This window comes from Syngnathus acus, chromosome 12 (genome assembly GCF_901709675.1).
Source record: "Syngnathus acus chromosome 12, fSynAcu1.2, whole genome shotgun sequence".
Lineage (NCBI taxonomy): Eukaryota > Metazoa > Chordata > Actinopteri > Syngnathiformes > Syngnathidae > Syngnathus > Syngnathus acus.
This window is the reverse complement of record NC_051097.1, coordinates 4,126,073-4,143,101: the sequence shown is the minus strand read 5'-3', so window position 1 is coordinate 4,143,101 and position 17,029 is coordinate 4,126,073. Positions and strand designations below refer to the sequence as shown.

The following is a 17,029-nucleotide window of genomic DNA, read 5'->3' as shown; positions in this document are numbered from 1 at the left end:
CTTGTTGCTGCAAGTTATTGCGAAGCTAGCCCCTCATGATGCCGAAGAGAAAAGTTGATGCTGAAAACAGAGCCTTTAAAAACCGATGGGAGGTTGAGTATATGTTTACTGACATTGCCGGTAAGCCCGTTTGTCTCATTTGTGGCGCTAATGTGGCTGTATTGAAAGAGTTTAATCTAAGACGGCACTATGAAACAAAACATCTGGATAATCTGAAAGACCTGAATGCAGAGCAGAAGATACAGAAGGTAGAAGAGTTAAAGAAGAAGCTGACATTAATTAATGTTTACTTGAAGTACAAGCACTGTCACCATTTTAATTTATTTTTTCAGGCGTTTTTTTTTGCAGCATGTTCCAATTTCTAACTTGTATAATTTTAACTGGATATATTTTTATGGAGATCAAGATATTTTAAGTTATTTAAAGTTTAAGTTTATTTATTCCAGAATAACATTCCTGTCCGTTTGTATTTATATTTATGTTAAAAGTTAGTTTTAGTGTGTTCAATAAATGTTTGTTCTGTTCGGCCCGCGACCTGAAGTGTGTTTTGAATTTTGGCCCCCTGTGCAATTGAGTTTGACACCCCTGCTCTAACAGTACTGTAAGGATTTTCATATATGTTTATCAAGTGACATTTCTCCATCAACAAGAAAATACAATGTCTTTTAATGTTAACAAACAATATTTTCTTCATGCTCTCGCTACTGATTGCTCATTTAATATTTTATCTTTAATTGTATCAGTTGCATTCCAGTTGTCATGGATACCACATCATGCATGATGTGCCCAAGCAGAGCTCTATTAAGCCACATTGCAAGTGTGGGCAGGCACATGTGACAAACGTGTTTGACCGAATTCACCTTTGAGTGTGTGCCTCTGTGTTCCTCTGTGTGCTGATCCGAAGCCATGGTTAAAATGTGACTGACCTGTTGCCGTGGAGACATGAAATCTGTTGACACTGTTCTATTTTAATATAGAAAGAATTATACCATTGTTTATGTCTCCTTGTAGTGCATACTCATTTAATATTCACATAAAGTGTCATGTTTTTACACATTTTCCTGTTTTATATTGTAAGAAGGGTCTCCTGCACCCTGGTCTGATCACCAATCAATTACAGGGCACATACAGACACAATGCCATGAAAAAGCATTTGCCCTCTTTCAAATTCTTTTTTCTAGCATAATTTCATCATATAGTTAGATTATTTTTTTTGTAGGGGTGGAACAACCGAAATGTATTTCAGGTCATTTTAATGTAAAGTATTAATTTGAAAACTGAATAAATTCAAGTTGCAATACCACTCATATTCATTTGTTAATTTTTTGATGTGATTGAAGACTTGATCCAATTTGGAAAATACTTTTATTAAACAAGGGTGCATGAAAACAAATGTGAAAAACAACAAAAGGCGAGGATGTGCAGAAGGTTAGACAGAACGATAAAAGGATAAGGTAAGGAGCTACAAGAAAAACAACTCAAAAGAGTCACATGTACTTACAGTGGCAAGAAGAAGAAGAAGAAAAAACAAAATCCATAAGCGCACAGAACATACAAGTCATCACTTAGTACACGAGAGAAGTGAGTTCAAAAACTACAATGCACATGGAAAAGAGCGATGCAAACATTCTGCACCAGCACATTGCTGAAACTGCCCTCAAGTAGCTGCTGATTGGAAAAAGGTGCCCAGTGTGTAGGCCAGGCAATTCCCATGCCCACCTCGCTCAGACACTCCCCTTATTGCACCCACCGCATTTACCCAGTTCGAAATGCCCACAAATCCAAGATGGAGACGATGTGGAACCCGGTACCTTTGCCCACTTCCAGCCCATATAAGATCATGTGGGCTAACATGTACAGGTGTGCCCCTGGTGGAACTCGGGAGCGAAAGCAGATGAAACCCATCCTTCCTTTGGTACCCAGGAAACACTCATTCACCACACTTGGGGCACAACTGGACATATTGGCAAGAAGAATTGAGGGTTAGATGAAATCACAGCTCTACTTAGTGGACAAACAGTGTAAGCACACTAGCTTGTATCTATGTAGACGAAAAGAATATTCATCCTGATTTGGGCTGATGTGGAATATTCTGAAAAGAGCTAGTATATAAGGCCGATTTAGTCGGCAGAATGATAATCGGTTGGGCCCCATTCTGAACGGTATAATGACAAAACCCTCCACCGCATTTGGTTAAGTGTCCGTTTTTCACAACCCTGCAACCAGCCCTTGATGTCTCAAATATACTGTTATACAATACTGTGTGTGTTTTTGTCAGTGCCAGAAGAAACCAATTTTATGATTTTTTTTTTTCTTTTTCCTCGAGGCCACAGGAATAAAAGTGTTTCCAAGTTGTATGAATAGGTGCTTGTTGAGTATTTGTTTTGTCAAACAGCCTCTGATGTCGAGAGTGTTTCAAATATGTAGGTCTATTTTCAAATACTACCTATTTCATCTGATTTGTTAAACAGTCCCAGACAGGGGCACAAGTGTTTAATTCAACCAAATTTAATTCAACCCAATTCATTGAGAGATCATTTAAAACATTTTCCTTTTGTTTTTAAATTTAGCAAGAGTTTATGGTCGGGGTAAAGTGAACAGTTTAGTTGGCATGGTTTGAATCAGTCAAAAAATGTAGAAAAAAAAAAAAACCAGAATCGTAATCAGTTTCTTTTATTTTGAAATTAATAAAAATCAAACGACAGTGAAAACCAAAATTTTTCTGACAGCAGTGATTGAGTAAACCACTTCTGCAATCAGTAATCAAAAATGCAATAATACATGAATTGTATACAGTGAATTGTAGATGTAGTAACATACCGTAGAAACAACAAAAGTGGAAAACACAATTTTTCTGACAGCAGCGATCGAGTAAAAAACTGCCATCAGTTATCAAAATGCTGGATTTAAATTTACATGATATATACAGTGACTTGTACTTGCAGTACTGATGGAAAATACTGAATTACCCTTCCAGTGAAATACTGTCTACAATTGCAGACATCATTGGCAGTAACATAGCTCACTGTTGATTCACAATTCATTATTTGTAATCATAAAATATATATTGTTTTTTTTTAACCAGAATAAAACAAAAGGCTGTCGAGTCTGGGCACCCTTTTCTAAGGGCGATTACGACATGACAACACAACACGACATGAATATAAAACAAAACAAAGAACAATACCAGTAACCGACTTTGGACTTTCATTCCAGCTCCAAGACTATTCTTGCCTGTCACGTTCTTACGATTGGGCTCTTTCAAAGCACTGGGATTTCTGTACAATATGTATTGTTCTTTCAGTGAGTAACTCTTTACGAAAAGGCAGCCAAAGTTGTCAAGCGTGCAAAAAAAAAGAAAAGAAAGACAAAGTAGACCAAGCAGAGTCGAGTGTTAGTGAACATAGCATGCTTGTTCACATTTCATCTGGACACGACATCTTGTTGGCTAATAATAGCGAAGCTAAATGCAGCTACTGTATGAATTACAAACTTATGCAGAGGTGTTCCGATTGTAACTTTGATACTATTTATAGTTACTGAGCAGAGTAGGGAGGGTATTAAAAGTTGCTCTTCTTCTTCTTCGATGACTTCCTTGGGGCGCACCGTTGTAGATTTTCTCCACGGGCATCCTGCTGTTGGCAGGTGGACTCTACTGTGCTACCTGTGGCTTCGATGAGGTAATTGGAAAGTGCACTTTGGGCATCTTGCACATGAAGCTGTTGACTTGGGCGCAAGACATTAGCTTCCATTTTCCAGTCTGAAAGAAAACCATCAGTTTCAGTGGAACGCAAAGGTATTCTTCCAAATGCTCAATTGAGCACCCACCTGCCATAACTGAGCCACGCAGTGCTTGCCGAGGCCGACACGCTGGTAGGGTTCTCCTGCGGCCCAGTGGGTGAAGGTCACCTTGTGGCGGTCCGACCACACAAACATGCCGGGAAGCACCAGGTCATTCAGTCCGGTCCACATATCGCTGGTTTCTGCGGAGGACGGATGAGAACAAAGCTGTCATCTGGTTCTCAGATATTCCACCCATCCGGTCGCTCTACAGAGACTGTTAATTAATCAATCGTTGGGATACGTACCAAACTCAGAGGCACTTTTAACCCACGCCTGCTCCACTTTGGAGCGAATGGACATCAGTTCGGCACCAAAACCACGGCAGACCCGTTGAGCATCATCCCAGTTCTTTACGTCTTCAAAGAATTTGTAGCAGAAACCCGCAAACTCCTCCCAGTCAGGTGCCGAGCATCTGCGCTCTGCAGGTGAGACATCGAGTTTTACTTGTCATCAACAGTTGACGTGACATAAAGAAATATTTTCTGAACTCACCTCCATCTGCAAACGTATAAGAATCACCCAGAGGGTCGTCCGAACTGCAAATAGTAAAGCGATAATTAGCTGGTGGCTCTTCATGGGACTTTTCCGTGAAAGTTGGTCACTCACTGTCTGGAGATGATCCCGTTCCCAGCGAAGCCCGTGTAGACTGGCTGTTTGGGAGCTCGCATCACAATACAATCTCCTCCGATGTCGTTCTGAATGACGCCAGCGTGAATAGCGGCCGCGCAGATGTGCGAGTCCTGCGTTTACACAAAGTTGCAGTCACAGACAAGAACTCAACTGGTGGGTGAGGTAATCGCGTACCTCTGAGTAGACCAATGTTCCAAAGACAAAGTGTTTGTCTTTGGCACACCCAGGTGGACAGTAGAACCTGCAGAAGACACGTATGTTGTGAAATTGATGACAGGTGGTCATCGTCATGAAACATTGTGTCAAGTGTGACTCACGTCATCGAATCGGTCAAGTGGAGGCTGTTGAACTGTCTGGCACAGGTCATCGCATCTGTCGGACATAAGGCGGGATCATTCTTCATTGTTTTGGGCTTGTTGTTATCGGCAAGCAAAGCAGTAGATTGTGTTGCTCACCGTCATGTGCGCATCCCAAGATGTCAAAGCGGAGGCCGAATTCTGGATGACTCTCCAGCGGCAGAATGCGGACGTACTTAGCAAATGCCGGGGTCTCAAGCAGATGAGTCCCACCACCGATGAACTAGAAATAGGATGTTTGCTTGTTTGTTGTGACAATTTTGGAGGATGAGGTTGAGGTCGACTCGATTGTCCCTGCACTCACCTTCCCGTCTGGGTATTTTGTCCACTTCCTCCGATTAACGCTCAGCTGCATCTCAAGTTGGATGTTCCAGGAGCCAATATTAGCGCTATCACACCCCTTGGTCACGATCCCCGTCACCTTTCTCATGTAACCGAGGTTCACCTGGATCCAGCTGCCGATGGCTGGAGGGGACAAGACATTAGAACGCTCAGGAGACCACAGTGCCAAGCTGTCAATTATCTGCGTACGATCTTTTGACGGCTTCCAGCAGGACTCTCCATTGAGGCGGGCTTTTTCTGGGGTGGCGTCTTCCATCGAGGAGGAGGCTTTGAAGACAGAGTCTGTGAGGCGCCCGTCCGCAATGCCCAGACTGTCAAGACATACTGAGGACAGCCAAAAGTCATTTTCATTTGGAACGGATGCTTAAAGGGAAATAAAATACAAATCTGCCCATCTGTCCCCTCGTGGGACTCCTTGCATTGTTTCTTGGGATTGCAGAGCAGAAGATCACGAGACGTAAAGCCCACCTTTGTGTTCGCAGCTATAGACCATCTCCAGATATTTGGAGGGGGCAGGGCAGGAATCGTCCTCCAAAAGCTCAACGTGGCATTTTTGGTGGCCGTTGCACATTTTCCTGTAGTAAGAGAGGATGCCTTCCACTCCGCAGTACTCTGCAAGTTACAACACATCGGTGAGTCTGAGTAGGCCTGATGAGCATTGATGCACCTGAATGAGTTCACCAAGAGAAAGTCGAACAAAACGAGCACGTTTCTGCATACAGACTCAGTCCGGCATCCGAACGGTTTGTAAGCATTGGTTCATTTTCATTACGTTCTGTAGCATGCCAAAGTTCTTTGGAGACTTCCGGGAGGAGACCAAGCAAAACACTACTGACTGAGCCTTCAGAGGTAGGCGGATAAATGCCTTAATTGGCGGCATCAAAATGGTGGCTTCTCAGGTCTTACCGTCGTCGTATGAGTCGCTGTCCACCAAGCAAACATCGTCACTCCGCCGACCGTAAAAGGCGGACTGGATGCTGATGCGGCCTTGCTTCTGACCCTCACCCTCACTCTCACATACGAGGTCAGCAGAATGGTTGTCGCAGACAAGGATCTCCTTAAAGCCTGAAAAAGCATCGTCAGGTCATTTTTGCCTAGGATTGTTTGAAGCCACTGTTTAAGACGACTTACCGTCATGAGGCTGCGGAGGTTTTGGCGTGTTTCCTGCAAGAAAACAGCCAAAGATGTGAATCAGCACATTGTGAGACTCGTCTGAGCGTCGTCACGTCTTACCTCTTTTCTTGCAGATGTAGCCCCTTTTCTTCCTGCAATCGTCAAACTTCCAGCGACCGTTGCTTGTGAGTAAGGAAAGACAGGGTGCACCAGAGAGGTCACCGGGGTCATCTGGAAGGAGACGACAGATGCTCGGCTCCGTTCCTCCGCAACATCCGAGACAAACATCTGTTGGGTTTTTGACCCACCTCCGTCCATGAGCACGTAAGCGAACGGGGATCCGTCAGTCCACTCGCTGCCGTCTTTCGTGATGTTGTTGTTGACGCCCAACCACAGAGAGGGAGAGCTCGGCAGAAAAGTGTACAGACCTTTGGAGATATGTGGTAAAATGTGCAACAAGCGTTTGAAACAATCCTGTTGGTGCTTTGCTCGCTGCCGGCTTCTTCCGGGAGGGGAGCAAAGATACACCAACTGCTCATTGGTAGTACCGATGAAGAGGCACGTGATTTGAATGCGTAAATGTTAAAGGTTGTCAGAGGAACCAAACGCAGGTGATGTCTGGAGCTCCACCCATGTTGGGGGAATTCAACAGCCCTGACGGTAACCTGACAGACGGACAGCCTACTTTGTATGAAGGCCTGGTCATGTGAGTCGGTGATGCTGAGCAGATCGCCTCCGCGGCGGAGGCAGTCGTCTCGCGCCTCCTTCCAGGTCTTGGTGGGCCTGCGTTGAATCAAATAGCAGAAGTCGGAGGACGAGGATCGGTCCGGCCACCAGCCGCACTTTGCACTCCAGCCTGCAAGCGAGAGTCGAGTCACTTGAGGGCAAACCGGTGACAAGAGACCACGTGTCGACTGCCGAGTGGGACGCCAACCTGCCGGCGGAGGAAGAAGAAACTCTTGGACCTTGGCTGCAAGGAAAAGAGAGGACTCATTAGCACTCTTAGATAGAGGGAGCACATGGAAGTGCAAAGTGAGTGGTCTTCATTTTCGGACCTTTTTTACAGATGAATGACCGACTATTGGTGCAGGGCCAGTCCGCAACTTGTCCAGTTGGCGATAGCGCACAGCAATCACCACGTCCTGTTGGCCGGTTTCGCACCCATGCAATGTTGCCCTGCTGACGACACGGCAAACATGACTTTGGCGCGTTTGGTCTTGCTTCCCGCTACATTTGGGTCCTTTTTTCCTCCCACGAATCAATATTTTCTCGATCCTTTTCTCACATTATATCCATTCATCCATTTTTGAACGACTTTTATATCAATTTACAACTGTCTTCCAGTTAAATCGCAACTTGCGTTTCAGACTCATTTTATTCTCAGAAATATCTAACTTTGACCCGTGAAATTCTGCACTTTGATCATCACTGATTTTTTTTTTCATTTTATTTGGTTTTCTTGTGTGTCAAGTGGAACCACGGCGGGGGCACTCTGGGACAGGGTATTAATAGGAAGTCCCACGTTGCGGCGAGGTGCCAGTTTTGTGTGGATGGCGAGAAAGATCGCTGGGCCCACGCAGTACGGTGTGTGGAGCAAAGCGTCCTAATCTGGTAATTCTTGTTTTAGTGTTTCAGTATTGTGGTATGATTATTTGTGGTAAATGTGTTTTCATTTGACAGGGTCGATTGGTGGTCGAGGCGTGGTGTGTGAGTGACTGGGTGTGGGTGTACAACCTGTCAGGTATGTGGAATTTAGGAGTTGGATTAGAACATAGTTTTAATTGTTTAGTGACACACTTTTTACAGTTGTTCACATATACCGCTGCCTGCTGTCCTTTTTTGTTTGTTCTGTTATTCTTTTTTGGTTTTAATACATTTTGTAAACTTATTTCATCTCGGGTCATTGATTCACCCCACCTGCATTACACTTGTAAATTACAATACTACACACATAGTTCCACAACTTTGTCCTTGGTAACGGTCCAGATGATTTACACATTCAATGTTTATCTCTTCTCGTCACATTTGTCCTCACTTGGAACTTTTGCCATTCGATATGACACCTGCATTCTGAGCAAATGACAACTTTTGTAGACTGCTCTAAACGTTTCACTTACCGTAGGTGTTGCGTCGCTCCACTCAAAGTTGTCCTTGTTCTTCTTGAGTCCCACCCAAGATTGCACTCCTCCTGCATATGGTGCGTGAGCTTGGGGATATCAAAGAAGCAAGGAAATTTAGCACAAGAAGAGCACCGTGTCAGACATTGTGAAGCGCTCGGGGACGATTGCTGGTATCGGCAGTTGGTCTTGACGCTCACCAGCCAAGAATTGGCTATCAACCAGTGAGTGGACGCTGGCCAGGTGACCGTTCCATTCTTTGCAGAACCTCTCAGCTGCCTCCCAAGTTCGCTTCATCCCCTCAAAGTGATAGCAAGAGTCCCTATACAGGAAGTCGCCAGGGTTGCAGTAGGAAGCTGAAGCCACCAAGACACATGGATTACAAATCCACAAGACAGTGCAGGTGTGGAAAAAAACGTCGCTGCCACTCACTCTCCACTCGATTGTAGCCGATTCCATAGTCTTTGTAGGAACACAGTCGTCCGTCTGGGCAGGCTGCAGGAGGACAACATGATTGCATTTTCTTCTCCTTTGAGCGTCAACATCGCAACGGACGTGTGGACTTACCGTCGAGCGGCCGCTCGCACATGTACGCCAATGAGGATCCGCACGAGCCATGTCTCCACTTTCCAGGCTGACTGTCAACGTACACACCTTGGTTGACGTAAGCGCAGGATTCATTGTTGGGGCTGTTGAGAAAAGTCGGGAAAAAGGAAAAACACATCCGACAAACGTGCCAATTAGGAGGCTTTTCCTCCTTTCTCATCAATACGTGTGCTCTCTCAAAATTCGCAGATGGGGTCCATAATCTCGCTGTGTGTTCCGCCTGACAACAAAAGGACGCAAAGAGGTGACCTTCTTACCTTCTATCTTGACGCGAGTCCCAGTTGGTGTAGGTCGGCGTCACACCGGTGTCGGACAAAGACAGTCTTTTTTCTCCTGCTTCAAAAAACTGACACCAGGCCACGTCGCAGTTCTGCCGAAAGCAATCGCAGGTGACAGTTAAGTACCAGCGGAGAGTCAACGTATTCCACCGCTTTCGTCTCACCAGATTGGAATGTCCGATCCAGAACGGCTTGTCGCCCATTTGCTCCTTCACGAAGCTTTGCTCGTCCTCGGAGGTGATGGAGACCAGGTCGCCGCCCTCCCAGACGCAGTCGTAACGAGCCCCCAGCCAACCGTTGGTGGTCTCCATCTTCTTGTAGCAGTTGGAGCCAAAGCGGCGCCACCCTTTGGTCCTTTCACATGTCTGAACGACTGAGGACACATTTGGGGATTACGCACTCAGTTTCAGACAAATGCGTCATCTGCATCAACACTCACGTACGACAAAAAATGTGTCTGTTGACACACATTGGGGAGAATCGGCCGAGCATCTCGTCTTACCTCTTCTCTTGCAGACGTAGCCGCGCTTCTTCTCGCAATCGACAACTTCCATGCCGCCCTTGCCACGGAGTAAGGAGTTGCAGCGTCGGCCGGGGGGGTCACCAGGGTTACCTTGAAAGAGACCACAGATGCTCAGCGCTCCTTCCTTCCTCCGAACATCGGCCAGGTTTTAGACCCACTTGCGCCCAAAAGGACGGAACTCGGTGAGGAAACGTCAGACTGCTCGCTGCCGACTTCAACAATGATGTCGCTGGCGTCCAACCACAAAGAGGAACCGCTTGGCAGAAGCCCTTTGGGTCAAAGGTAAATACAGAACAGAAGGTTGAAGCATCTTACAGATGCGAGTGCAAAACGCTGAACTGAAACAAAGTGCGGGTGACGTCTGGGTTGGGTCCTTGTTCATGGGGGTCACAAGCTTATTTTTGGTCTTTTCTTTGGAATGACAGAAACTCGGCAAAATGTTGACGCGAGTCGGTGGTCTCTCGATTTAACTTTCTTCCGCATGGATTATTTCATCAAGCACTTCAGATGCACCAAAAAGCGCAGCAGACTGTGGACGGCCTACCTCGTATGAAGGTGTGTTCGTTCGAGTCGGTGATGGCGAGCAGGTTGCCTCTGAGGCGGGCGCACTCGTCTCGGGCCTCCTTCCAGGTCTTGGTGGGCATGGCGTTGATCAGGTAGCAGAAGTCGTTGGCGGGGTTCTCCCGCCACCAGCCGCACTTTGCACTCTTGCCTGCAAGCGAGACTCGAGTCACTTGAGGGCAAACAAGATTCTGCATGCGGGCTGCAGGCTGGGACGCCCACCTGACGCTGATGCCGACGCCGGAAGTAGCGGAAGAGAAGCTCTGGCCTTGCCTGCAAGCATGCGAGAGGGATCAAATAAACGAGAAGACAAAGGGCAAAGGAGAGGTCGTGACTTTCTGACCTTTTTGACAGATGGATGGACCAAGGCCAGTACAACCCTCAAGCTGAATTTCTCCATTCTCATTCAACTTTGCGCAGTCATCTGCATTTTGAGTAGGGTTCTTTGTGACGTTGTCCTGCGGAGGATACAGCGTGTTTGGTGTTGTAATTGCTCTGATGGCTTCTTGCGAAATGTCCTTCAAAGTCACCTCACTGATTCAAATCTGTTTTTCTTCTCACCATTCTCATCATTTCCAGAACCAATAGAAATTGTTGCAATATTCCAACCTGAGTTTCAGATTGAAACTTTCCAAACCCTAAATTGTTTATTTTTAGTCTGACAAAAGTTCCCCTGTAAAATGAATGGTGCACTTTTATTGTTTTTTTTTTCCTTGTATATCACAATTCTTAGCCATCAAACTAAAGGACATTTTTCAACAAATTCAAATCTATTTGATAGGAGGACCATTCTTGTCAGATGTTTCCTCCCTATTGAATCAACTCTGTTCTACTAAAATGACACTTGACACTGTTTTGCTTTCCAACATGACAGCTTCATAAGTGACAATTTTTTAGACCTTCGCTGCAAACGTGTCACTTACTGTAGATGATCCGTCGAGCCACTCAAATTTGCCACTGTTTTTCTTGAGTCCCAGCCAAGGTTGAACACCTTCTCGCACGTGAGCTTGAGGAAAGCAGAACAAGCACTTGTGACAATGTTATGAAACATGGCGGGATGATTGGTCAGTTTGTCTTGACGCTCACCAGCCAAAAATTGTCTGTCAACCGGTGAGCGGACGCTGGCCAAGAGACCTCTCTTTTCCTTGCAGAAATCTTCAGCCGCTTGCCAAGTATTAGGCGTCCCCTCAAAGTGATAACAAGAGTCCTTGTACAGGATCTCGTGAGAGTCACAGTAGGAAGCTGAAACCCAAAATAAACTCATTAGAAAACCACAGCGAGACAGAGTAGGTGTAAAACGAAAAAAGAAACAAAACGACAACGAGAGGCTGCGGGTGTCAAAAGAAGCGTCGCTGCCACTCACTCTCCACTCGACTGTAACTGTAACCTAAGTCTTTGTAGGAACACGGCCATCCATCTGGGCAGTCTGCAGAAAGATGACATGGTTGCGCTTTTCTCCTTTCAAACATCACGTCAAACGTGCAGACTTACCGTCGGGCGACCGCTCGCACATGTACACGAATGAGGATCTGCACGAGCCATGTCTCCACTTGCTTGGCTGACTGTCTCCGTGCACACCTTGGTTGACGTATGCGCAGGATTCATCGTTGAAGCTGTTGGCAAAAGTCGGAAAAAGCGAGACACATCCGACAAATGTGCCAATTTTGAGGTTTTGCCTTTTTTTTCCTGATGAAAACTCCCCAAAACTCTTTTTTATATATATCTATATATATGAACATATATATGTATTTTTTTAACCTCGTCACGTGCGCATATTTTAGAAAGTAATTTGAAAATATCAACATGCATCAACCTGACACAGGATGCAAAGAGGGGATCTTCTTACCTCTGGTCTTGACGCGGGTCCCAGTTGGCGTAGGTCGGCGTCACACTGGTGTAGGACCAAGTCACGCTCTTTTCGCCCGCTTTAAAAAACTGACACCAGGTCTCGTTGCAGTTCTGCAGAGTCCAAACTCATTGTCAATGGCGTACCAATAGCGAGCCAACAGCAGCCTGCACTTACCAGATTGGAGAGTCCGATCCAGAACGGTTTGTCGCCCATTTGCTCCATCACAAACATTTCCTCGTCTTCAGAGGTGATGGAGACAAGGTCCCCGCCCTCCCAGAGGCAGTCGTGACGAGCCCCCAGCCAACCGTTGGGGGTCTCCATCTTCTTGTAACAGTTTGAGCCGTGAGGACTCCATCCGTTGACTGTGTCACATGTTGGCTCATGATGGGTTAAAGCTGATGAAACATCAAAGTTCCCATGGTCATTTTTCAACCTTTGGTGAAAACCAGAAATTCAGCAAACAAGCAAGAAGGCACGCCACCTAATTCAGCCAAATTGCGTCACCTGCATGACTGACAATCCACAATTGACAAGACTTACAAAGGACTTGGGCATTTCGGGCTATTAGCCTGAAATAATAGAGTCACAAAAAAATCAACAAGGCACATTTTTCCACGAGACATTCATTAACCAGCTTCAAGATGCTGAATGATTTCAAGGACTGTTGCACGTGTCAAAAAACGGAGGAAATTCAGTCCACTTCTGTCATTCTGCCCCTCGGACAGAGAAAAATGTGTTGTTGTTGTTTTTTTACTCATGTGCAGCCCACAGGATGGCGCTACAGGTCAAGAGTCCACGTTCAACTTTTTTTATTTTCATTTATCACCAAAATATACCTTTTCCAATCTATGCAAAGGAAGACGTCTTTTTTAACACAGCTACAGAACAATTAGAGCTCACTGGGTTTTTTTTTCAGGTAGTTACACAAGAAAGATCTCATGCTCAGTTGTACATTTGTAACGCGTCACTATTCCATCAGCGCAATAGGCTAGCTAGTCAACATTTGAGAGGAAAAAAAAAAAACATTGAAAAAAACTGGCTGAAATTATGCTCCCATTTGTTTTTGCTTTTGGCAAAATCTCAGTGGGGAAAATGCTATATTCAGCGTATGCACCAAAAGGACCTCCAAAGCGACAGGAGAAAAGTTATTTTGAATTGCTATTTCATGTATTTATTTAACAGCTGTCTCTTCACGTGTGATCATTAACAGAGGCGCTGCACTGATAGGGGCGCCTCTGCTCTGTGCCCTTCACCTCCGCCCACACACACGCAGAGGCGCTCCAGAGCAAAGGAGTCTTCTCGAGCATGCGAGTGTTTTCTAAAGAATTCAGGTGATGGTTTGCACATTTTATCTTGTACAAGTAAATTTTGTCAATTAAAACAATTCCATTTTGTAAATTATTAGGATTGTACACTTGACCATCAACCCCCACATCCCTGGTTGTCATATGGCCACCCCAGCTGATGCACCCCAATGAAAAAATGCATTCAACTCAGGACCTTGGCGAACATATTCTTCTTAAACAACATCCGAAATATTGGGCCATTAAAATCACCTTTGATCACTCGTGTCAAATGAGCAGGGCTACTCCCCAAAGCACTGGCGGTTCTAGACGGTTTTACCCAGGGGGTGTCTCCAGAGGCAGGTTGGAGGTTATACAAACACACACACACACACACACACACACACACACACACACAGCACACACACACATTTCTGCATTCCCTGCATGTCACATTTTTCTGCATCGCGCATAAATATATTTATATAATACATATCTTAGTGCAATTTTCAACTCGGGCTGCTACAGAGGATTATTTAGCTAATAGAATAGTCACCCATGGTATAGTCACTATACTGCGAGCTGATCTTGCATAACCCTCATTAGCTTACAGCCCGAATTCTTTACGCTATGAAAGTAAAGTAAAAATAAAGACAAACATCGTCATGTCATTTTTGTTTTGCATCGTTTGAAGTCACCGTTCAGAGACTTACCAGGAAGAGGCTGCTGAGGCTTTGCCGGGATTCCTGGAAGACAAAAGCCAAAGACTCGAGTCAGCACGTTGTGAGAATCCACTGAGCGTCGCCACGTCTTACCTCTTTTCTTGCAGATGTAGCCCCTTTTCTTCCTGCAATCGTCAAACTTCCAGCGGCCGTTGCTTGTGAGTAAGGAAAGACAGGATGCACCAGAGAGGTCACCGGGGTCATCTGGAAGGAGATGACAGATGCTCGGCTCCGTTTCACCGCAACATCGCAGGCAAACATCGGTTGGGTTTTGGACACACCTCTGTCCATGAGCATGTAACCGAACGGGGATCCGTCAGTCCACTCGCTGTCGTCTTTCATGATCTTGTTGTTGGCCCCCAACCACAGAGAGGAAGTGCTTGTCAGAGAAGTGTACAGACCTTTGGAGGTAAATGGTAAAATATGCAACAAGAGTTTGAAACGTTCCCGTTGGCGCTCTGCTCGCTGATGGCTCGCTGACTGCTCATTGGTGGCCACGCAGTATCGTATATTCAAGTATATTAGCGGTTGTCCGAGGAAACCAAATGCATGCATGTGAGGTCTGGAGCTCTGCCCATGTTGGGGGAATTCAACAGCCCTTCAGAGACCTTACTTTGTATGAATGCCTGTTCATGTGAGTCGGTGATACTGAGCAGGTCGCCTCCGCGGCGGAGGCAGTCGTCTCGCGCCTTCTGCCACGTCTGGGTGGGCTTGTGCTGGATCAGGTAGCAGAAGTCGGAGGAGGATCGGTCCGGCCACCAGCCGCACTTTGCGCTCCAGCCTGCAAGCGAGAGTCGAGTCACTTGAGGGCAAACCGGTGACAAGAGACCACATGTCGACTGCTGGGTGGGACGCCCACCTGCCGGCGGAGGAAAAACAATCTCTTGGACCTTGGCTGCAAGGAAAAGAGAGGACTCATTAGCACTCTTAGATAGAGGGAGCACATGGAAGTGCAAAGTGAGTGGTCTTCATTTTCGGACCTTTTTTACAAATGAATGGCCGAATATTGGTGCAGGGCCAGTCCTCGACTTGTCCAGTTGGCGACAGTGCACAGCAATCCCCACGTCCTGTCGGCCGGTTTAGCACCCATGCAATGTTGCCCTGCGGACGACACGCCAAACATGACTTTGGCACGTTTGGTGTAACTTGCGTGTTTGGTGGAACCTTGCCATCCGATATGACACCTTCATTCAGGGCAAATGACACCGTTTGTAGACTGCTCTAAATGTTTCACTTACCGTAGGTGTTGCGTCGCTCCACTCAAAGTTGTTCTTGTTCTTCTTGAGTCCCACCCAAGATTGCACTCCTCCTACATATGACGCGTGAGCTTGAAGATATCAAAGAAGCAAGGAAATTTAGCACAAGAAGAGCATTCAAATTTGGTGAAGTGCTAGATGACGATTGCTGGTATCGGCAGTTGGTCTTGACGCTCACCAGCCAAGAATTGGCTATCAACCAGTGAGTGGACGCTGGCCAGGTGACCGTTCCATTCTTCGCAGAACCTCTCGGCTGCCTCCCAAGTTCGCTTCATCCCCTCAAAGTGATAGCAAGAGTCCCTATACAGGAAGTCGCCAGGGTTGCAGTAGGAAGCTGAAGCCACCAAGACACATGGATTACAAATCCACAACAAGACAGTGCAGGTGTGAAAAAATGCGTCGCTGCCACTCACTCTCCGCTCGATTGTAGCCGAATGCGTAGTCTTTGTAGGAACACAGCCGTCCGTCCGGGCAGGCTGCAGGGAGACGACGTGATTGCGATTTTTTCTCCTTTGAGCGTCAACATCACAACGGACGCGCAGACCTACCGTCGAGCGGCCGCTCGCACATGTACGCCAATGAGGATCCGCACGAGCCATGTCTCCACTTTCCAGGCTGACTATCTACGTGCACACCTTGGTTGACGTACGCGCAGGATTCATTGTTGGAGATGCTGTTGAGAAAAGTCGGGAAAAAGGAGACACACATCTGACAAACGTGCTTTTCCTTTCACATCAATACGTGTGCTCTCTCAAAATTCGCAGATGGGATCCATAATCTCACCGTGTGTTCCGCCTGACAACAAAAGGACGCAAAGAGGTGACCTTACCTTCTATCTTGACGCGAGTCCCAGTTGGCGTAGGTCGGCGTCACACCGGTGTCGGACAAAGACAGTCTTTTTTCTCCTGCTTCAAAAAACCGACACCAGGCCACGTCGCAGTTCTGCCGAAAGCAATCGCAGGTGACAATTAAGTACCAGAGGAGAGTCAACGTATTCTACCGCTTTCGTCTCACCAGATTGGAACGTCCGATCCAGAACGGCTTGTCGCCCATTTGCTCCTTCACGAAGCTTTGCTCGTCCTCGGAGGTGATGGAGACCAGGTCGCCGCCCTCCCAGACGCAGTCGTAACGAGCCCCCAGCCAACCGTTGGTGGTCTCCATCTTCTTGTAGCAGTTGGAGCCAAAGCGGCGCCACCCTTTGGTCCTTTCACATGTCTGAACGACTGAGGACACATTTGGGGATTACGCACTCAGTTTCAGACAAATGCGTCATCTGCATCAACGCTCACGTACGACAAAAAATGTGTCTGTTGACACACATTGGGAGAATCGGCCGAGCATCTCGTCTTACCTCTTCTCTTGCAGACGTAGCCGCGCTTCTTCTCGCAATCGACAACTTCCATGCCGCCCTTGCCACTGAGTAAGGAGTTGCAGCGTCGGCCGAGGGGGTCACCAGGGTTACCTTGAAAGAGACCACAGATGCTCAGCGCTCCTTCCTTCCTCCAAACATCGGCCAGGTTTTAGACCCACTTGCGCCCAAAAGGACGGAA

The 17,029-nt window shown here is 46.5% G+C and overlaps 2 protein-coding genes across 4 annotated transcripts in view; one reads left to right on the top strand and one right to left on the bottom strand.

The window, feature by feature from the left end:
* LOC119131662 (lymphocyte antigen 75-like) overlaps window positions 1–17,029 on the top strand; it is a 1,013,224-nt gene that overhangs the window by 443,091 nt on the left and 553,104 nt on the right. The window lies entirely within an intron of this gene.
* The window catches only part of LOC119131727 (C-type mannose receptor 2-like), a 399,366-nt gene continuing 387,901 nt past the window's right edge, over window positions 5,565–17,029 (bottom strand). For 2 of the 3 annotated variants that reach the window (XM_037266417.1, XM_037266415.1), the window contains exons 12-14: window positions 6,303–6,335; window positions 6,078–6,236; window positions 5,566–5,783 (exon numbers count right to left, since the gene is read on the bottom strand). In XM_037266417.1, the coding sequence (XP_037122312.1) occupies window positions 5,620–5,783; window positions 6,078–6,236; window positions 6,303–6,335 (356 nt within the window). In that variant the 3' untranslated portion in view covers window positions 5,566–5,619. Of the gene's footprint in view, window positions 5,784–6,077; window positions 6,237–6,302; window positions 6,336–6,404; window positions 6,516–6,592; window positions 6,713–14,836; window positions 15,005–15,082; window positions 15,119–15,203; window positions 15,325–15,461; window positions 15,551–15,657; window positions 15,814–17,029 lie in introns of all 3 variants that reach the window. The other variant, XM_037266416.1, reaches the window with a different exon arrangement.